Below are 22,989 nucleotides of genomic sequence, written 5' to 3'. Positions count from 1 at the left end.
CCTGTTCCCTCATTCTCCTGACCCTCCACTTTGAATTGATTTGAGTTTTTCTCTTATGTGGGTATGTATTAGATCATCTACTGGCTTCATATTATTATTGAGTACATTGGATTTTTGCTTCTCCATTCTTGTGATGCTTTACTAAGAAGAATCTTACTAAGCCGTCTTTTTAATGGCTAAATAGTATTCCATGGTGTACATATACCACAGTTTTGTTAATCCACTCCTGGGTTGGTGGGCATTTAGGTTGTTTCTGCATTCTGGAAATTGTAAATTGAGCTGCAATAAACAATCTAGTGCAAACATCCTTATGATAAAATGATTTATTTTCTGGGTACATGCTTAGAAGTGAGATTGCAGGATCAAGTGGGAAGTCTAATTTGAGTTCATTGAGGATTCCCCATCCTTTCTTCCAAAGAGTTGATATTAGTTTGCAGTCCCACTATTGGTTTAAGAGAACACCAATGGTGTTCCCTTTTTCCCACATCCACACCACCATCTGCAGCTTTGAGACTTTGTGATGTGGGCTATTCTTACTGGGGTTAGGTGATATCTCAGTGTGGTTTTCATTTGCATTTCTCTAATGACCAAGGATGATGAACATTTTTGCAAATGTTTGTTAGCCATTTGTCTGTCTTCCTCAGAAAAGTTTCTGTTCATATCTCTTGCCCAGTGGTAGATGGGATTGTTGGGGGGGGGGGGTTGTTGATTAATTTTAGTTCTCTGTAGATTCTAGTTATCAACTCTTTGTCAGATTTGTAAAATGCAAACATCTTTTCTGATTATGGAGATTGTCTTTTTGCTTTACTTGTGTCCTTAGCTATGCAGAAGCATTAAAGTTTAAGTCTCATTTGTTTATTTTTGTTGTTGCAATTGCCACTGAAGTCTTTATCACAAAATCTTTTCCCAAGGCTGACATCATCAGGAGCTTTCCTCACACTTTCTTCTAAGATTTTTATCATTTCATGTCTTAAATTTAAATCTTTTATCTACCTTGAGTCAATTTTTATAACTTCTGAAAGGTGTGGGCTCAGTTTCAATCTTTTACATGAGGTTATCCAGTTCTACCAGCACAATTTGTTAACTAGGGATTTTTTTCCCCTACTGTATGATTTTGTTTTCTTTATCAAAGATCAGATGGGAATAAGAGATAAGTTTTATTCCTTGGTTTTTCTATTCAGTTCCATATGTCCATCTCTCTATATTTGTGCCAATACCATGCTGTTTTGATTACTGTGGATTTGTAATATAATGCCTCTGGCTTTGTTTTTATTACTAATAATAGCCTTGTCTATAAAGGGTTCTTTTCTGGTTCCATACAAAATGAAGTTCTATTTTTCCCAGTTCTTCAAAGTACAGTGTTGGTATTTCAATGGGGATTGCATTGAATCTGTAGATTGCTTTAGGTAGAATAGACATTTTGACAATGTTGATTCTTCCCAGCGAAGAGTGTGGTATGTACTTCCATTTGTTAATGTCTTCTGCTATTTCTTTTCTTAGGGTTTCACAATTCTCTTTTTAGAGGTCCTTCACTTTTGTTAGGTGTGTTCCTAAGTATTTCATTTTCTTTGAAGCTACTGTGAAGGGAATTGTGTCCTTGATTTGCTTCTCATCTTGTCTGTTATTGGCATATATAAAGGCTACTGATTTTTGGACATTAACTTTATACTCTGAGACATTACTATATTTCTTGATCAATTCCAAGAGTCTTGTAGTTGAGTTTCTGGGGGTTTCTAAGTATAAGATCATATCATTGGCAAAGAGTGAGAGTTTGATCTTCTCTGTCCCTATTTGGATGGCCTTTATATACTTCTCTTGCCTGATTGCATTGGCTAGAACTTCCAGAACTATGTTGAATAGTGGTGGCAATAGTGGACATCCTTCTCTGGTAAGTGGAAAAGGTTTCAGTTTTACTCCATTCAGTAAAATGTTAGCTGTGAGTTCATCATAGATGGCTTCAATCAGCTTAATAGATGAGCCACCAATGCCTATTTTCTTATGTATTCTTCTTAGAAAAGGATGCTGAATTTTTTTTTTTTTTTTGCAGTTTTTTTGACTGTGGCCGGGTTTGAATCCACCACCTCCAGCATATGGGCCGGCGTCCTACTCTTTGAGCCACAGGTGCCACCCCAAGATGCTGAATTTTATTAAATGCTTTTTCTACATCTACTGAGAGGATCATGTGGACTTTGTTTTAGCTTCTATTGATATAGCATATTACATTTATGGACTTAAGTATATTAAACCAATCTTACATCCCTTATCCCTTTTTAACGTGTAGTTGCAATCTATTAGCTAAGATTTTATTGAGTATTTTTGCATCAGTATTCATTAGTGAAGTTCTCCTTTTATAGTTTAAATTTACCTGGTTTTGGTATCAGGGTGATGTTTACGTCATAGAACTTGCTAGGGAAGATTCCTTCTTTCTCAATGTTTTGGAACAGGTTTGCAGTATAGGTACAAGCTCAACTTTTGAAGGTTTGATAGAATTCAAGTATCAAGCCATCTGGTCCTAGGCTTTTTTTTTTGGAAGCATTTCATTGTTTCTTTGATCTAAGTGCTTGATATTGGTCAGTTCAAGAAATCTATTTCTTCCTGGTTAAGTCTAGGGAGATGGTGTGATTCCATTTCCTCTACATTATCAAATTTCTGGGCATAGAGTTTCTTGTAGTAGTTGGAGATAATCTCTTGTATCTCTATGGTATCAGTTGTTATTTCCCCCATTTCATTCTAATTGAAGTTATTAAGGATTTTACTTTTCTGTCTAGTTAATCTGGCCAATAGCTTATTGCTTTTTTTTTATTATTTTTATCTTTTTGGGGAATTGACTTTTTGTTTCATTAATTCTCTGAATGATTCTTTTGTTTTCATTTTCATTTATTTCTGATTTAGTTTTAGTTATTTCATTTCTTCTGCTAGGTTTGGAATTGGATTGCTCTTACTTTTCCATTTCTTTAAAATGATTCATTTGGTTTCAATGTGCTCTCTTTCTGTTTTTCAGATGTAGGCATCTAATGTGATAAATTTCCCTCGTAAGACTGTTTTTGCTGTGTCCCACAGGTTTTGGTACCTTGTGTCTTTATTGTTGTTATGTTAGAGGAAGTTAATGATTTTCTCCACTATCTCTTCCTTGACTCAATTGTCATTCAGCATAAAGTTGTTTAGTTTCCATGCCTTTGTGTGAAGTTGAACATTTTTTTTGGCGTTGAGTCCATCTTTATTGCCTTGTCATCTGAAAAGATAGAAGGTATAATTTCAATTCTTTTAATTTTGTTGAGGTTTTATTTGTGTTCTAGAATAGGATCTATTTGAAGAATGTTCCATGGGCTGATGAGAAGAACATATATTCTATATCTTTGGGACAATGTGTTCTATATATATCTCTTAAGCACATTTGTTCTAGGGTTACATTGAAGTCCCTTTTATCTTTGTTTAGTTTCTGTTTAGGGGATCTGTCCAGTTCTGGGAGGGATGCTAAAGTATCCAGCTATTATGGTGTTATAGGGCATTGTATTCCTCAGACCAATTAATGTCTGTTTCATAAATCTGGGAGCATTTATGTTGGGTGCATAAATATTCAGAATGGAAATGTCCTCTTGTATCATGCCCTTGACCAGGATGAAGTATCTGTCTTTCTCTTTTTTGATTTTAGTTGTTTTAAATCCACTTGTATCTGAAAATGAGATTGTAACCCCTCCTTTCTTCTTATTTCCATTTGCCTAAAATATTGTTTTCTATCCTTTCACTCTGAGTCTTGTTTTGTCCTTTGAGAATAGGCGTGTTTCCTGGAGATAGCATATGGATGGCTTGTGCTTTTTTATGCACTCGTCCAGCCTATGCCACTTCAGTGAGGAATTCAAGCCATTAACATTTATTCAGAGAACTGATAAGTGTGGTGGAATTCTTTTTATCTTATTTTGTGAAAGTCCTGTTGCTTAGTTTTATCCTTTGTGTCACTGTGGATGACAGGTTTTTTCTTTAGTTTGTGGGTGTTTACTTTGCTGGAGATCCATTGTGTGATGCTGATGAGGGTGGAGTAGAGGTCTAAATAGAGCTGTAGAGCTGGTCTGTAGAGCTGGTCTTGGGGCAGATTTCCTCAACGTTTGCAGATTAGTAAAAGATTTGATTTCTCCATCAATTTTAAAACTTAGCTAACAGGTTACAGAATTTTGGGCTGAAAATTATTTTGTTGAAGATAGTTAAAGGCAGATGAGCATTCTCACCTGGATTGAAAAGTTTTAGTTGAGAAGTCTGATGTCACCCTGATGGATCTACCCCTGTAGGCCAATAGCTGCTTACTCCTAGATGCTTGCAGAATTTTCTCTTTTGTCTTGACTTTGAACAGATTCATTATAATGTATCTTGGAGAAACTCTATGTTGAGACAGCCTGGGGTTAAATATCCTTCTGAAAGGATTGTGTTGGAATCTTTGGTGATACTTAGGAATTTTTCATTTATGATGTTCTCTAGTAGGGCTTTCATTCTTCTGGGGTGTTCTGTTTCTTCTTCATGGATGCCTATAATTCATATGTCTGATTGCTTCATGAATCCCTTAATTCTCTGACTGAATGTTCTACTTTCTCTTTCTTTTTTTCTGCCTCTTTAACTGCCTGTGTGAGCTCAAGAGCTTTATTCTTTAGCTCTAATATTCTTTCTTCTCCATAGTCTACTATGTTACTGATACTTTCTATTGCATCTTTAAATTCTCTGACTCCTGCAGTTCTTTAATCTCTGCTATATCCTTCCTATATTCTTTGTATCTTTGATCCTTTATTTGGTTCTGTTTTTGGATTTCCTTTTCATTATTTTTCACTTCTTCAGCAATTTCCTTCATTGTTTTTATCATCCATATTTTAAATTCACTCTCTGTCATTTCTATCATTTCCTTATAGGTGGAATCCTTTGAGGTACCTAACTCATGGTCCCATAGTGGGGGTGTGCTCTGTTCTGTTTTTGTTGTTGTTGACAGAAATTTTCTGTTGATTCTTCCTCTTGAGTGTTTTTTTCTTGTCTGATTCCTTCCTCTACTTTTTCCTTTCATTTCCTTCTTCCCTTTAAATTATCTTCTCTCTGCGCTTAAGTGTTGAAGTGTCCTTTTGGTATAGACCAAAAGAAAGAGAAGAGTGAAGAGCAAGAAGGGAGATAAGATAGAAAAAGAGAAAAGATAAAGAAAAGGGACAGTAAAAGGAAAGATTGACAAAAAGAAAAGAGCAGAGAGAGATAGGAGTGATAGTGGTGTTCAGCAGTGTGCCCTGACCCACACCTCCAATTCCCATCCTCTGTGGAGCTGGGTCCCTCAATGTTAGGAACTTCTTACCAGCCTATGCAAAAACAAGACCCCACGTTCACCAAATGGAGAAGAAAAAACTCCAGCAGTATGTGGCAGTGGGGACCTACCAATAGCATCCTTCCAAAGGCCCAAGCTAGAAGGATCCCCTTGAACAGGGGATCAAAGTTTCCTTGAGTCAGGCCAATGCTGTGGTATCCCAGCCCAGGTCTCAGAGTGAGGCTCTTTTCCATAAATGTAAATGATTGACAAAGAATAAGAGAAATCAGGAGAAAAGATAAAATAATAATAATAAAAGTATATAAAGAAAATTGAAAATAAAATTATATAAGATATAAAAAAAAGGGAGGCATATCTTAGCTGTTATTTGAGAAATTTATGTGGGAAATATAAGAAAAGTAGAAACATCTTTACAAAAAGAAAGAGAAAAGGAAAGGAAAGGAAAGAAAGAATAAAAGAGGTAGAAAAACCATAGCAAAAATGGATCTCTTATTATTGAAGAACATAAAAATGGTAAAAATAAAAATACAACAAAATAAAACATAAAACCTTAAGAAAAGAGGGGAAAAAACAAGAATACAAGGAGCAGAAAAACTGTAGCAAAAATGGAGCTCTTATGGTTGAAGAATAGAACAATGAAAAACTACAAGTATAAGAAAAAAAGGAAACATCTAGGGGGAAAGATTAAAAAACACAAAGGAAAAAAGTATATATAATGCCACATGTTGCCTGGACAACAGATGATGTTCTAGGGTATGAGATGCTAATCATGACACTCATACAGCTGTATAAGATGTGGGCAGGAAGCCACTATCTTGCTGAGGAGACCTTGTGCCATATTCCTGATTTCTTTGCCGTCAATCCCCGCAGGGTTGGGAGTCTGAATCTCTTGTAAGCCTACTTAATAGACACGCTTCAACCCTTCCAAAGAGTGGCCACACAGTAGCTTTCCCTGGAAAGATGTTTTGCTCAAGTCTCCCATAGTGGCTGCCCAGTTCTGTAGGTGCTCCTGAACCAGCCTTGCACAAGGACCCTGTCCTTTGGCACACATCTCCCACAATGCCTGCACCTGGCCAGCACCTGAACACAAGAGCATCACTTCACTTAGTGGCTCAGTCCCAGCCCCTGGGCATTATTTAAGATCACTCACTCACCCCAGCTCTCCCAAAGTAACTCCAGCAAGTGTTCTCAGGTCAAATAAATAAATAAATACATAAAAACATAAAAAAAATAAAAAAGCCTGCAGAGAAGGCCTTTTCTGTATGAAAACTGCCCCCAAACTAGCCAGCCTCTGCCAGTATGCAAACTCTAGCCTTCTTTGGAAGTTCTCCACTGCTCCCAACCTCCTATTGGATCCTGGAGTCTCCTGCTGCCTCTCTGTGCACCTGAAGAGATGTTTCTGGACAGCAGCTCCAAGCCAGGGGTGGCTAGAGACCTTTCTCCCCTATCTCACTACCAGTGGCTTCAAAGGAGATGTCTCTAGTCTACCATCTTCTTCTGTCCCTCAGCACATTAAGTTAGTAGCCAGGCAGCCAGGAAAGTTCCAGATCTTTTCCAATGAGAGGGAGAGGGGTACCAAGAGGGTGAAGCAGAATGTTCTGCCAAGGTTGTTTTTGTTTTTAAATCACAGGAAGCACCAGGGAAATCAATATTCACTTTATCTATATCAGGTGGGACAGCAGACATTTGTTCAACTCTATCTGTGCACATGATCAGATCACTCAAAATCTTGAATAGTTTTTCTTTTCACTCTCCGTAGCAAAATGTGAAAAGAAAGAACTCACCAGAGTTGGATTAAAGTCTCAGGGACAATAATAAGCAAAAGGAGAGATTCTTTCCCCTTTACCTTGAAATGTTTGCCCTAGGCACAGCATGGTTTGTGCAACTCTGTTTGCATTGCCTTTTGGCATTGTTTTGAAGTCTGCCTCTTTTCTTTGCTTTGGGAAGAATGTCTTCCCATTTCTTTACTTTTAAACCCTCTGTATCAGAACAGAGCCCTCAGTAACCAGCTCTGCTCTTCTGTTGTTCCTCCTGCTTGAGTCTTGTCACTAGCAGAGCTCTTTTACACCTCATGATTTTGTCTCCTCCCAAAGTAGGTCCAGACTAAGTAATAGAGGCACTTTTGCTTCCACTTGGTGAATTGGGGCTGATCGTAGTATTTTGTCAGACAGTACCAAAAATGACCTCTGAAGAGTATTGACCCCTTTGAATACCCAGTCTCCATAGTCATTGTTTTTAAGTCCAATGAGATTGCAATATTTGTTCTTAGATCGCAGTTTCTTATGTTTAGAGTTTAAAGTTGATTTTCAGAATGTTCTTAGAAAAGAACTACATATTTTTCCTTTGCAGATATGTTTTGAATGGCTGCTGGGTTAGATAAGGGCTTATAAATGTGTTCCAGTTTTCTTGCCTTTCTAATTCTTTTCTTCTCTCTTTCCCCCACTCCTTCCCTTTTGTCTTCTTGCCTTCTTTTCCTTCTTTTTTCTCTGCCAGGCCATTTTAAAAACATATTAGAGATGCATCAAGTGTTGGTATCTGATAATATCTTTTCACTCTTATAAAGAGTGACCATTTATTTTCAGGATGATTACACACCTCTTTTTAGATATGTTTTCAGTAAAATTTTGAACAGACATTTTTTAGACATCTTCCAGTGTTAGGAAGATATGAAATATTAATAAGCAAGTCTGCTGTTCTATGTCACCATCCTTTGTCTCCTTGAGTCTCTTAGGAGTTCTTTCCTTCTACTTCTAGTTTTGGGTGTGCATATTTGGAGTTTTCAGTGGGTGGTTTATGAAGCTAGACCATTCTGCCTTGCTATGGGTTGTTCATGTAAACCTCACTGTTTTCCCATAGGCTTTAATTTTATATTCCTTTTCCTCCCTACCTCTCCTGGGACTATCGAGTGGCACAATATTAGGCACAATAGGACAGTGATTCCCTCATGGAAAGACTAAAGCATCTATCCCCTTATAGAAAGACAACTAGTCTCTAGTGCCCTGGGGATTTCTGATTGATTTGGTGCCCTGAATCCTCTTATTAAGAAATTAGATCCCAGAGTGTGAGTTTTTAATTGCTTAATGTATTCCTTTTCTGCTTGTAATACAACTTGAAATTTTGTCCTTCATTAAAAAAAAAAAAGTGCCTGAATTCAGAGTGAATCTACATACATCAAACAAACAAAACCCCATCAGTTTATATAGCCCTATTAATGTATTAACTAGTTGTCGTTAAATAAAGTATTTCATATATAAATGTGTAAAACACCCTATATATAAATTTTAGCAATAAATGTATACATTTGCATGGGTCATATTAATGAATAAGCAATATATAATACCTTTATAGGTAAAATGGACCAAGGGTATCAATATATCATTTATGAGAGAAAAAATTGAAATGATTAATAAGCATAGGTCACAGAAATATAAAAATGTGTAATCCTGTTAATAATGAAAGAATGTCTATTTTAAAGTTATGGTAAAATTTCTAACTCTCAAATTAGTAAACTTTAAATAGAATAATGACACATTCTCCTTGACTTCAATGATAGAGGGAAACCTGACAACAGAATATTCTTCATTCAGCTTCTTTCTCATCTTCTTTCCTCTTCTATACTTGGTGTCCCTTACTGTGGTGGGGTATCTCTGTGGTATTCCTTATTTTCCTTTTTATTTTACCTCGCTTTCTAAAATATTATGTCTTTTTCATAATCTTTTTCTGTAAGTTTCTTTTTTTTCATTCATCTGCTGTCTGATCATCTATCTTCATGTTTACTGATTCTTTTCTCAGCTGGGCTGATTCTGCTGATGAACCCATCAAAAGCATTCTTTATTTCTATTTTAGTTTACTTGATTTCTAGTATTTCATATATATATATATATATATATATATATATAGTTTTCTTCTCTTTACTGACATTATCTGTCTTGTATTATGTTGCCAGCTTTTTCCATTAGAGTCCTTAAAATGTTAATGACAGTTATTATAAATTCTCTGTCTAGGAATTCCTACATATGAGTAGGTGTCATATCTAAGCCTGGTTCCAATTATTACTTTAACAAATAAATGTATAGTATATTGCATCTTTAATGTAAAACAGGATGATGATGATTATTATTATTATTTGTTTTTTGCAGCTTTTGGCCCAGGCTGGATTTGAACCCACCAGCGCCCTATCTGTTGAGCCACAGACACTGCCCAGGATGAATTGTTTTTAAAGTTCATACTTGCTTATGTATCTATGAAGAATATAGTAAAAAAGTATTCTTCACACTCATTTTTATTTTTTGTTTATCTTAGCTTCCAGGGACGAAATGTTTAAGTATACTGTGTGTTCAAAAAAGATAAAGAAAATATAGAATATTTATGCACCTTCTACTTCTGGTTTAAAAGTTTTCCCTTTTTTTTCTTGTCCAAACTTCTTTTTTATAAAGAAGACATAACTTCTGGATTTTATTGTTTTTCACATATAAGGATTAACACAAGCCCTTCAGAAATATTGAGACATATTTTGATCATGGAACATATTTTTTTAGGTCATTACTGGCAAATTAGATGAGGACTTGAGCTGATTTTTCTAATTATTATTGTCATATCAATAATATTCAATTTCTACACAAATTAGCTAGCAAGACAGATTTTAAACCTTTGACTATGGGCAATACATACCTTTGTGTCATCCTGGAGATTCTTTGTGGAATGCATTGGTCAAGCCATGTGGATCTGTGCGGTTCACCATGGCTATCATTGTGAGGTTCAGGCATATGCGCTGTGCTGTTGCAAACATTACAGTAATGTAGGAGAAGAGCCAATCCATAGCGAAAGGAACAAAAATCTGGAAGGAGAAAGTAGAACAGAAAGCCTTAGTTGTTAACACAGCTGAGATTAAAAAAATAATAATAACTTTAGGAGGGCTATACAGAAATTTGGAGCCCTAGATATTAATTTAATACTTAATGGCCTCTGAGAATTTATAATATAATAGGAAGATGTATGAGTGATAGAATAATTCCATGCCCCCCAAATATAATCCTAACCCAGAAAATTAAGTCAGTCTTCCAAGTACTTTGGCTCATATCTATTTTAAAGGGACTTTTAATAAATACCCTGGGTTACCTTGGAAAGTAAGTCCCTTTAATAAAAGCAAAGATACCATCTCTCAAAAAAATTGCTTAATTTTCTAAACTTATAAGAATGCTCTGGTGAGAAATTCATATGTGCATATTGCAGAGAAAAATGAATTTCAAAAAATATAATAATTTTTGAGATAGTATGCACTGAGAGTAATCAGTGTAGAGTTTTAAGACAAACAAATTCATCAATGGAAGAAAGTAGGGACTCTAGAGACAGATACACATGGTCAAATGTTTTAAACAAATGTTTTGAGTAAATGTACTAATACAATTGAATGCAGGAAAGTAAAGTTCTTTTCAATGAATGGAATTTTTCAAGAGAAATATAAATACATGTTTACTAATAGATATGTACAGAAATATTTATAGAAGCTTTATTCAAAGTAGCACAATGTTTAGAAAAGATGAACATATTGTAGAATATTAATACAATGCATATTACATAGAAATGAAAAGGAAGGAACCGTGGATGCAGTCAATGATCTGGATGAATTTCAACAAAAATATGCTCAGTTAAAGAAGCTAGACACCAGAGAGTATATGTTACAAAATTTGTCTTGATGAAGTTCAAAAACAGGCAAAGTTGATCTATATGGCTTCTTTCATTTCCAAAGTCAGTAATGGGAATCTATGTTAAATCTCTCTCACACTTTGAATCTAACTCCTCTCTCTGTCTCTGACCTCTAGAATCAGATTTCAAGAACTCATGTGATTAGATAAATACTATCACCATAATTTTCCTATTTAAAATCAACTGATTTGGCTTGGCACCCATAGCACAGTGGTTATAGCGCCAGCCATGTGCACCAAGGGTGTCAGGTTCAAACCCAGCTGGGGTCAGCTAAACAACAATGACAACAACAACAACAACAACAAAAATAGATAGGCATTGTGGTGGATGCCTGTAGTCCCAGCTACTTGGGATGCAGAGGCAAGAGATTCGCTTAAGCCCAAGAGTTTGAGATTGCTGGCACTCTATTGAGGGTGACATAGTGAGACTCTGTCTGAAAAATAAATAAATAAATAAAATCAACTGACTTGGGACCATAATGACATCTGCAAAACCCCATCAAGCAGCACACAGCATCTAGCTTAGCTTTTGTTTAAATAACTAGGAGAAGGTGTGTACACTTCCAGGGCCAGGAATTTCAGGGGTGATCTTAGGATTCTGCTTACCATAGTCCACCCTCCAGTCTCTAAAGACTGATGTTCATCCCACTCACAAGACACATTCAGACTATCCCAAGGTTTCTAACTCTCTCATCTTATTACAGGATCAATTCAAATCCAAAACATCATTAAAATCTCATTAGCACGAAGTCCAAAATCTCATCATCTAAATCAGTTGTGGATGAGGCTCCTAAAGGAATCCATCCTAGGGCACAATTTCTCTCTGTGGACTTGTGATAATAAAGAGACAGGCTACATGCCCCTAACACTTTCACCATATAATGGTGGAATAGGCATAGGATAAAGTTATTGACATTCCGGCTCCAAAAATGGGAAAATGGAGGAAAAAAATAGTCATTGATCCATGAAATTTTGAGGTTCAGTCTTGGGATTTTTTGTGAGAGCTGGAGATAATCCTTGTGACTCTACCCTTTGGGCTCTTAGTTCTATCTTCTGTTCTTACGGTTTCACCAAGAATATAATAGGGGCTGGCAATTTTGAGAGCCATCTTAGAATTCCGCTTACCATACATCCATAGTTAACTAAGAGTTTTTATTGTGAAAAAATGTTAACTTTATAAAGAGGTTTTTTATATCTATTGAGGTGATCATAGTTTTCCTATTTTAATTAATGTTGAATGAGTTAAACTCTTCTTTTATTGCTAGTTTTAGTGGCTAATCTAACTAACCTGACTTAGTTTTAGAGGCTTTTAAAAATGTTTTTATGAATTCATAGATTTGTTTTGCTAATATTTTATTTATGATTTTTGTATCTTTATTTATGATTTTTATGGGATTATTTTGCTTTATATATTTGGGGGTATTTTATTACATGCATAAATATTTTAATACAATCCCATTGAATTGAATTTTATATCATTAGGTAACATTCTTATAAAGTTGTTTAAAGAAGTAAAAGATTTTAAACAAATTAGATGTCTTTTAGTCAGTGACCAGTTAAATATATTATAATATATCCATCTGTACCAAAGTAAGTTGTACTTTTAAAAAATGCTGAGAAAACTTTCTATGTAAAAATATGGAATACTTGGCTCACAAACTCAGCTGCTCTGGAGGATCCATGTGCATTTGCTAAGGTACATCCGGTGAAACTATGACTCGGTGGGCACACATTACTACCACATGTAATAAGAGACCCTTGTCCGCAACATCATGGGAGGACATGAAGAAACAGTCCTTTGAGGGAACAAGCCAAAAACTACCAAAGCTTAAACAAGTTGGAACCAATAGGCTATCCCTTAAAAATGATGCACCCCAAGCAAAACATAAAAAGAACAAAAAGAAAAAAGAATACTTAAATGAAGATGTGAATGGATTCATGGAGTACCTAAGACAGAACTCACAGATGGTTCACAATGGGAAGATTATAGCATCAGACCTTCAGGAAGTAAGGGAAGAAATTGCAGTTGCTTTAAAGAAAGACAGTCAACGGGAAGGAAGACAATTAAAAAAGACAAGCAGCAGAGAAAAATGCAATGGTATGTTTCCATTGTAGAAAACCTGGTCATGGAATTGCAGATTGCCTAGCTGCCCTTGAAAATCAAGATATGGGCACTAGAATATGTTACTGGTGTGGATCCACAGATCAGGAAATAACCAAGTGTAAGGCTAAAGTAGACCCAGCTGTTGAATTGCCTTTTGCAAAATGTTTTGTTTGTGGGGAACTGGGACACCTGTCTAGATCTTGTCCTGATAATCCCAAAGGACTCTGGTGGTGGTTGCAAACTTTGTGGCTCTGTGAAATACTTAAGAAAGATTGCCCTGAATGTCAGAATTCAGATCAAATGGTCACCGTTGGTCGCTGGGCAAAAGGAATGAGTGCAGACTATGAAGAAATTTTGGATGCGCTTAAACTACAGAAACCCAAAACAAAGATACCTAAAATTGTTAATTTTTGATAATGGCTAGTACAATTGTTAGTTACCACCTCATTGCCACTTTCTAAACTGGGTCTACTTCACTAATTAGAGTTAGGCTCCTTGGAGCCAAATCTTTATTATAGATATATGATTTGGGGATACTCAGAAACAGTTTTCTGCATTCTCTCTATCAAAGAGTATGTCTATCACTGTTTGGAGAAAATTACTGAAAAAAAGAATGAGATGATTAAATTGGATTTTCTAAAAGGATGTATTTTTAACAGATAGAACTTGGAGGTATCTAAGTGATTACATACCTGATTGTAACAGTCATCTTTTTTAAAAGCAAAATTATGCATAAACGTAAACCACCCCTAATAAAGGGCTCACTGCTTGCTTTTGGAAATGAATTTTTGGTTGTACTATTTTCTTGGTTCAAAGTATCAATGTGTTGTTATAGTAGAAATTTATAAGTTGCTGTATGTTTAAACTACTGAATAAAAACACACTTGCTGTTTAAAAAAAATGGAATACTTTTTAGATACACTGATAAATGAACAAAAAAAAGCATTAGTATCTGAAAAATAGTTGACTAGTTTTCTGGGCTGAGGTTTTATTATAAAAAGATAAGAATATTAGATAAAATATATTTAAAATAAATCATTTTATTAAAATTATGGGTGATGATCTATCAAGAAAGAAGAAATATTCAGGCCAATAGCTTAGTGAAGGCAGGGTCTTCAAAACATAAGTTGACTACTGAGAGCAGGTTTTTCTCTGTGAACTTTTCATCTTGATATTTTTGGCCTTGCAGGATACAAGGATAACATAAATTAAATACTAACATCCTAGCAATTGGAAAGGATAGTAGGAGATCTTTCCCCAAATTGTTTAGATGCCAAATAATGGGTCAAAGAGGATGTCCCCAACCTTGTCAGCAGACTGCCAAAAACATTTTCCCTGTATGAACCTTAGAGCTTAGTAGAAAGGCAAGAAACTATGCCCTGAGAAGTTTCCAGACCTTCCTTTGATATCCAGCCTAACCTCACTATCTCTAAAAAATATCTCAAACTATACATTTATCTAATACCCTTATCCTATATGGTGGAACATGCACACACATACATATACTGAAAGTAGCTTGTTCCAAACTTTTCTCAACACAACTCTCAAATGCACAAGGGAAGGAAAGGGACCTGGGAAGCTAACAGAAACATTGTGAGAGCCCCTGGAAGAGACCAAAAAGAGTCTGGTTGGTGAAGGGGAAGCAATCCTCACCACATGCAGGGAAGGGCTCCTTGTTCTAGTCTTTGAGGGGTGACTTTTTGAGTTTATACATTTTTCTCCTCTGTATTGCTCCAGGAATACCATAAATTATGTCTAAATAAGTCTTGAGTTATAAAGGAAACCATGAGAGGGGTTCTAAAGTCCATGTCAAACTCATGGACAAAGCAAAATGTGCATCCCCAAATATATTTATCAGAAAAGAAGAAAGAACTCCAAAACTTGGAAACAGAACAAAGGAACAAACTCAAAGAGTCTGAAAGGAAGTAAATACTAAGCATAAGATCAGAAATCAATAATATATATTGTGATGAAAATGTGTCAAATGGTCTACGAATCGAGTGTATGATGCCCCATGATCATATCAATGTACACAGCTATGATTTAATAAAAAATAATAATATATAGAATATAAATATGTACATACAGTAGAACCTCTGTAAATTGACCACCCAAGGGATTGTAACAAACTGGAAAACTTATGGAGGCGGTTCAACATAAAGAACTAGGCCTTCTGTACTGATATGTACATGTGATGCATGACTGGTCTATGAAAATGAGGTCAACTTAAGGAGGTGGTCAACTATGGATATGTAGTATATATAAATTTGAACACAGATGAAATGAACACTTAAAAAATCAAAAGAATAAATATCAAAACCGATAAAAGAAGAAATATAAAATTTAATGGACTGCTAACCTTTACATAAAAGGAAAAATTATATGTTCTGTTGTCTAACTCCTCTTCTGGGATTGTGTCCCCCATAACATGGACACAACTCTAACCCAATTGTGGTAATTTCTTATTGTCCTTACACTGCCCTGCTTAAAATAAGTAGTTTCCCTCAAAAAATTTTCAGTAAACATCCAGCTTTGATGTCCAAGAATGCAGTGACTCAAGAACATTCATCTTGCCTCTCTTTCTTTTATGGATCTGTCTCCTTCTGTTTTAGATGGAACCAAAACAGCCTACTTTTTCTAGTAATTTCCACCAAGTGATAAACAGAAAAATGTACAAGAATAGAAATAAATTAAAGTGTAAGCAACAAAGGTACATGGAATCCTTATATAGGGCTTTTCTGATGGAAAACCATAGCAGAAGTGGTTTTTTCACTTACTTTCCTAAGACCTCTTACTTATTTCCATGGTAAAATTCTCTCACATGGAATCTGTAGTGTTATATTTAAGAAGGAGAAAACCTGTATAATGGAGCTGAAAATAAAGTGCTACCTTTCTTAGGAGGGAGTTGGTTATCCATTTGCACACAAGGCTGAAGTTGCTTCTCTTCTTGCTGAAGGGTTTGGTTTCTGTCCGCTGTGAGTGTAAAACACATTGATGTCAGCAAAATTTTCAGAGTTAACTGACTAAATCCAGTACTTTTGTCTGATTTAAAACCTGCATCAAAGCAGAACTTGCTCCAGCCATCATACCAGTGGCCATTCAACTCAAATAGGTGCTTCCTTTGATATTTCACCTTAATGATATTTTTGATTGATTAAAAATGTACAGGAAGCCTGAAAACTATAGAAAACAAAAAGTCCTGCCAACCCAGAATTCTATTTCCAGTTATTTCTCAAAAGTGAAAGAAAAAGACTTTATAAAACAAACAAAATTTGAGGGAATTTATTGCCGGTAGTCCTGCCTTACAATAAATATTAAAAGAAGCTCTTAAGGAAGGGGAGACTGCTATAGATCAGAAACCTGGCAGTACAATAAGAAAAAAATAATGTCAGAAAAGAAATAAGTAAAATATTTTCTTTTTCTGAATCTTAATACAGGTGAAAGGTAACTACTGCTTATTCATATCACCAGGTTAACCAGCAATACAGCACACCCACATGCACCTGTCTGTGTCTTTAGTATCCAAGGACGGAGCAGCTACGGCTGCCAAGCCCCCATTTTATGGCAGGAAGCTCAACAAAGAAGAATCAGAATGGAGTAGTCTCAAACCAGGCAATTCTTTACAATCAGAATTCAGCCCCACCAGGCACTCGTCAGCCTAGACCTTGGGATTTGAGCACATCAATTTATATGATATCAAGTGCCTACAAGATTTCTATATCCTAAGATTGGATTTGCAAAGTATTTTTTTTTTGAAACAGAACCTCAAGCTCTCACCCTGGGTAGAGTGCCATGATATTACAGCTCACAGCAACCTCCAACTCCTGGGCTCAAGCAATTTTCCTGCCTCCGCCTTCCAAGTAGCTGGGACTACAGGCACCCACCAGAACACCCGGCTATTTTTTGGTTGCAGCCATCATTGTTGTTTGGCGGGCTCGGGCTGGATTTGAACCTGCCAGCTCAGGTGTATGTGGCTGGCACCTTAGCCACTTGAGCCATAGGTGCCGAGCCTGCAAAGTATTTTTTAAAGGCAGTTTGTCAACTGCTATCATATGTAGGACAGAGCATAGAGTTAAAAGTGCTAGGCACAGAGTGATCTGGGAAAAAGCCAAGCATCACTGCTGGCCCAGAGTACGAAAAACAGTACTCACTAGACACAGCATATTGTCCCAACCCTAAGTCATGTTTAGCAGTGATAAGGTTAAGATTAGACAGAAGTGCAGTGAATAATACAAGACCAGGCATAATCCTAGCACTCTGGAGGGCTGAGCCAGGTGAATTACTTGAGCTTCAGGAGTTTGACGCCAGCCTGAGAAAGAGCAAGACTCTGTCTCTAAAAGTATATATATATATATATATATATATATATATATATATATATAGCCAGGAATTATGGTGGGCACTTGTAGTCCTAGCTACTCAGGAGGCTGAGGCAAGAGAATACCTTAAGCCCAAGAGTTTGAGATTGCTGTGAGCTATGATGCCATAGCACTCTACCAAGAGTGATAAAGTGAGACTCTGTTTCAAAAGGAAAAAAGAAAAAAAAAAAAGAGTTAAATCATACAATTAAACTCCTTGTTTTTTAACCTTGATTGTCGCTTTGAAACTGTCTTTTGTGCTGCATTTTCTCATGCTGGAGATTTCAAAATAAAAAGCCAATGAAGATCATTGGGAGGGGTCACACTTTTGTCTCTCCGTAGAGAGAACTTATTGGTGTCATCCTCCCAGGGTCTCTCAGTTCAATGCATATTGACTGAGTAGGTGTTATCATTTTGCATCAAGTCATACCAATAATTACATTTGGAACTTCTCCTGGAGTTGCTATTTATTTTAAAACACACGTAAACAAACACATACAAACTTAAAACATGCCTATCATAGACACACATAAACCACTCGTATATACACACCACACACATATATACAATATAAACACACAGCACAAATCCCCGTAAGGCTCTGTACCCATATTCTTCCCTCATACATACAAACCAAGCATACAAACACATAACAATACCACATACACAACACATATGTACAAACTACACACACCGCATACACAAACCAAAGGCATATACACACCATACACAGGGTGCCGCACACATCACAGACACACCAAACAACTTACAGTCACATAAACACTACACATCACAAAACGCATGCTTCTTTTGTGTCCTTGTGCACAACTGTCTACCTCACACTCATTCCTAAAAGTATATTCTTTTCTTTTTCCCTTGTGAAAAGCCTGAGAGGATAGGCATATTTTCCCTCAAATTTTCCAATACTGGCAAATACCTTCAATGAGTTCTTTCCCATAGAAAGCCCCCTACCACCCTCTGAGTATTGTTATTTCACTTGAGCAGTTTATAAGAGTAAGACTAACCTGGTTTGAAATAGAAAAATGGTTCCTTCTTCTCCTGCGAAAACTTTACTTCCAGCTTTACACAATATTAAGTTTCTAGATTTGCCAATGTTAGTCCCATATTATAGCCTCTGTGAAATCATTTGATTTGGCACATATGCAGGTCAAAGTTAAAAGCTTACTTTTTAACTTTATCCTTCTCTTGAATCTTCAGGGGAGGGATGTGAGCCCTAAAATGACCCAGTGGACTTAAAACCTGCTGGAAGTTTTCCAATAATTTTGCAATATAATAAACATATGCTCTTAGTCTCTCTCCCTACCCAGGAGGTAGAATGTGGCTGCCATAAGTATTCCCAAGATTTCTCTATTCAGGATGACTCCAAGTATACAGTGCTATTCCCACAAAAATGCTGTGGCTTTCTAAATGTCCCATAGATGCTCTGTTAAATTTTCTCCCTGAATTTCCTTTCTCCCTTCCTTCCTTCTCTTTCTCTTCCTTTTTCTCTACCTCCTTCCTTTCTTTTCCTATCTCCTTCCTTTCTCTCCCTGGTCCCCTCTCCTTATCTCTTTCCTTTGCCCTCCCTCCCACACACCCCTGTCTCTCAAGGGTCACTTCTGTGTGAGATTCAACATACTCAGAAAGATGTACATATTCAGAATGAGGCATGTCTTCTGAAAGGTGTGACTTTCTTGATGGCTTTTTCTATAGCCACTCTGTAAGTTCTGGTCCAGCCATCTGGCTATAGTAATACACGGGAACACTTTTAACTTAGAACTCTGAAGGTGATCTACTAATCAGAAACATTTTAAGCTCTGAAATTAGTGATTTTGCACTGTAGATTATTTATTATATACTTAATAAGCATGTGTTATTATGCTTTTCAAGTTCCTATTAAATATTTGGCATATAGCGGATGTTCTATAAATTGAATCAGTTATTTTTTCCACAAACAAATGTGGGAACTTCCAGGACCCTCCATGCCCTCAACCGGTGCCAGTGCCATGTTGTCAGAGAAGACCTTCAAGCAGCAATGCATCTTTGAACAAAGAGCAGATGTCTAACTTATCTGAAAGCAGCATCCTACCAAAATCCCAAGGATAATAGGATGATAATAAGGGTGAGAAGCAGCTTCTTGTCCTGGATAAAACCAAGGTTCTTGTACCTGATCATGTCAATATGAGTGAACTCGTCAAGATAATTAGAAGACACTTACAGTTCAGCAGCGAACCAAGCGTTCTTGCTGCTGGTGAATGGACACAGCACTGTGAGCATCTCCACATTGATCTCAGAGTTGTACGAGAGAGAGAAGGATGGAAGACAGGTTCTATACAATGGAGTATGCCTCCCAGGAGATATTTGGAATGAAACTGGCAGGGTAAGACCAGAAGAATAAATCGATTCTAGAACTTTTAAAACTCTTACCAAGGAAAAAAAGGGATTTTTACCAACTGAGATTGATCAGTTCACCTAATCACAGATCTTCAAAACAGTAGCATCCTTACCTCCTAGAGTTTTAGGAAGTTGTTTTTGTATTTCTTTTTAATTTTTTTTTTTTTTTTTTTTTTGTAGAGACAGTCTCACTTTATGGCCCTCGGTAAAGTGCTGTGGCATCACAGCTCACAGCAACCTCCAACTCCTGGGCTTAAGCGATTCTCTTGCCTCAGCCTCCAGAGTAGCTGGGACTATAGGAGCCCGCCACAACACCCGGTTATTTTTTGGTTGCAGTTCAGCTGGGGCTGGGTTTGAACCTGCCACCCTCGGTATAAGGGGCCGGAGCCTTACCGATTGAGCCACAGGCACTGCCCTTATTTTTGTATTTCAAAACAGAAAAACTGAGCTCTAAATGAGCACATACAGCTTTAGAAACTGTATTGCTTAACTTAGTCTATCTTGTTTTCAAACCTCAGAAGTTTGAAAATAAAATACTTTGCATTCCAGGTTGTGAATGACAATAACAAAAAAAAGAAATGTTGTAAATCTTTAACCCCTTTGCCCAAGAGACTTTGACGTTTTGTGGTTTGGATTTTTTTTTTTTTTCTTCAAAAGCCCAGAGTCAACTTGCTCTATTCTGTGTGTTACCAAATGTCTGTATTATTTGTCTTATTTGATACGTGGCAATTTCTATGAGCCCTTTTCGTAATTGAGAGCCCAGGTCAGCAGTTATTTGATGTTTATGTTTTAGATGAACAACACTTCCCTCTGGCATCAGTGTCACAGGTTCTCTGTACTGATTACCTAACAGGGAATCATTTTTCTGTTTGCTATTCCCAGAGTTTCTGTTGCTCTCTTAACATTCTTTGATATTGCTTCTTCTGGATTCAGTGTTTTACTAAGTTTTTCAATTTAGCATTTTATTATGGAAATTTTCAAACATACAGAAAAGTCGAACAATCTACAATAACCATATACCTATTAACCAGATTTAATAATTATTAATATTTGACTTTCATATCCAATAGATGTTTTCTGTATCATTTTATTTATTTATTTTTATTAAATCATAAACACAAAGATCATGTATACGTTAATGCATTTATGGGGTACAATGTGCTGATTTCATATACAATTTGGAATGCTTACATCACACTAGTTAATATATCCCTCACCTCATTTACTTAATTAATGTGTTAAGACATTTATACTCTATACATAATAGATGCTATATGTACCCTTGCAATATGCACCATAGGTGTGGTCCCACCATTCACCCTCCCTTCATCTGACGTCCCCCTTCCAATCCCCCTTCCTTCCTCCTTCATCCTGGACCATAGTTGTGATCTATCTTCATATGGAAGTGTGAGTGATTGTAAATTGGTTTCATAATAGTACTGAGTACATTTAGATACTTTTTCTTCCATTCTTGAGATACTTTCCTAGGTAGGATATGTTCCAGCTCCATCTGTGTAAACATAAAAAAAGTAAAGTCTCCATCTTTTTTAAGGCTGCATAGTATTCAACGGTATACACATAACACAATTTGTTAATCCATTCATGAGTTGATGGGCACTTGGGCTTCTTCCATGACTTGCTATTATGAATTGAACTGCAATGAACAATGAACAGTGCAAGTATCTCTGTTATAAAGTGACTTTTGGTCTACTGGATATATACCTAGTAGAGGAATTGTAGGATTGAATGGCAGGTGTATTTTTAGATCTCTAAGTGTACTCCAAACATCTTTCCAAAAGGAACATGTTAGTTTGCATTCCCACCAGCAGTGCAGAAGTGTTCCCTTTTTTCCACATCCATGCCAAAATCCATAGTTTTGGGATTTTTCTATGTGGCTACACTTACTGGAGTTAGATGATATCTCAAAGTGTTTTGATTTGCATTTCTCTGATGATTAAGGATGACAAGAATTTTTTCATGTGTCTGTAGGCCATGTGCCTATCTTTTTTAGAGAAGCTTCTGTTCAAGTCCCTTGCCCACAATGAAATTGGATTAGTTGTTCTTTTCTTATTAATAAGTTTGAGTTCTCTGTGGATTGTGGTTATCAAAATTTTGTCAGAAACATAACTTGCAAATATCCTCTCCAATTTTGAGGGCTGTCTTCTTGCTTTACTTACTGTGCTCTTGGCTGTGCAGAAGCTTTTTAGTTTGATCAGATCCCAGTAATGTATTTTTGGTGTTGCTTCAATTGCCTGGTGGGGAGGGGGGTCCTCCTCATAAAATATTCTCCCAGGCCAATTTCTTCAAGTGTTTCCCCTGCACTCTCTCCAAGAATCATTATAGTTTCATGCCTTAAGTTTAAGTCTTTTATCCAGTGAGAGTCAATTTTTGTTAATGGTGAAAGGTGTGGGTCCAGTCTCAGTCTTCTACAAATCACCAGACAGTTCACTCAGCACCATTTGTTAAATAGGGAATCTTTCCCCCAATTTAAATTTTGATGTGTTTATCAAAGATCAGATGACGATAAATGTCTGGGCTCATCTCTTGGTTCTCTATTCTGTTCCATACATCTACCTCTCTATTTTTGTGCCAGTACCATCCTGTTTTGATCACTATAGATTTAGAGTATAGTTTAAGTCTGGTAGCGTAATTCCTCCTGATTTGTTTTTATTTCTGAGTAATGTCTTGGCTATTGGAAGTTTTTTCTGGTTCCATATAAAACAAAGGACTATGTTTTTCAGATCTTTAAAGTATGACAGTGGTGCTTTGATAGGGATTGCATTAAATTTGTATATTGTTTTGGGTAGTATGAACATTTTAACAATGTTGATTCTTCCCAGCCATGAACATAGTATGTTTTTCCATTTGTTAACATCTTCAGCTATTTCTTTTCTCAGAATTTCATTGTTCTCTTTATAGAGATCTTTCACATCCTTTGTTAGGTAAATTCCCCAAATATTTCATCTTCTTTGGCACTACTGTGAACAGAATAGAGTCCTTGACTATTTTTTCAATAGGACTATTGTTGGATATAAAGGCTACACATTTATGAGTGTTGATTTTGTAACCTGAGACGCTGCTGCATTCCTTGATCATGTCTAAGAGTTTTGTAGTAGAATCCCTGGTGTTTTCCAGATATAC

The 22,989-nt window shown here is 36.3% G+C and overlaps 1 protein-coding gene and 2 pseudogenes across 1 annotated transcript in view; 2 read left to right on the top strand and 1 right to left on the bottom strand.

Annotated features, from left to right (window-relative positions):
* Nucleotides 1-16,013, bottom strand: part of SLC17A1 (solute carrier family 17 member 1) — a 28,870-nt gene extending 12,857 nt beyond the window's left edge. Inside the window, 4 exon segments of the mRNA XM_053603626.1 lie at nt 9,959-9,988; nt 9,990-10,071; nt 10,073-10,130; nt 15,986-16,013. Of these exon segments, the coding sequence (XP_053459601.1) occupies nt 9,959-9,988; nt 9,990-10,071; nt 10,073-10,130; nt 15,986-16,013 (198 nt within the window).
* Nucleotides 12,706-13,510, top strand: LOC128594257 (zinc finger CCHC domain-containing protein 9-like; annotated as a pseudogene).
* A 3,447-nt stretch (nt 16,014-19,460) lies between the features above and the next one.
* On the top strand, nt 19,461-19,838 carry LOC128594726 (microtubule-associated proteins 1A/1B light chain 3B-like; annotated as a pseudogene).
* The last annotated feature ends 3,151 nt before the right edge of the window (nt 19,839-22,989 follow it).

The sequence above is a fragment of the Nycticebus coucang genome, chromosome 9 (genome assembly GCF_027406575.1).
Source record: "Nycticebus coucang isolate mNycCou1 chromosome 9, mNycCou1.pri, whole genome shotgun sequence".
Lineage (NCBI taxonomy): Eukaryota > Metazoa > Chordata > Mammalia > Primates > Lorisidae > Nycticebus > Nycticebus coucang.
This window is presented reverse-complemented; position numbering and strand designations above follow the sequence as displayed.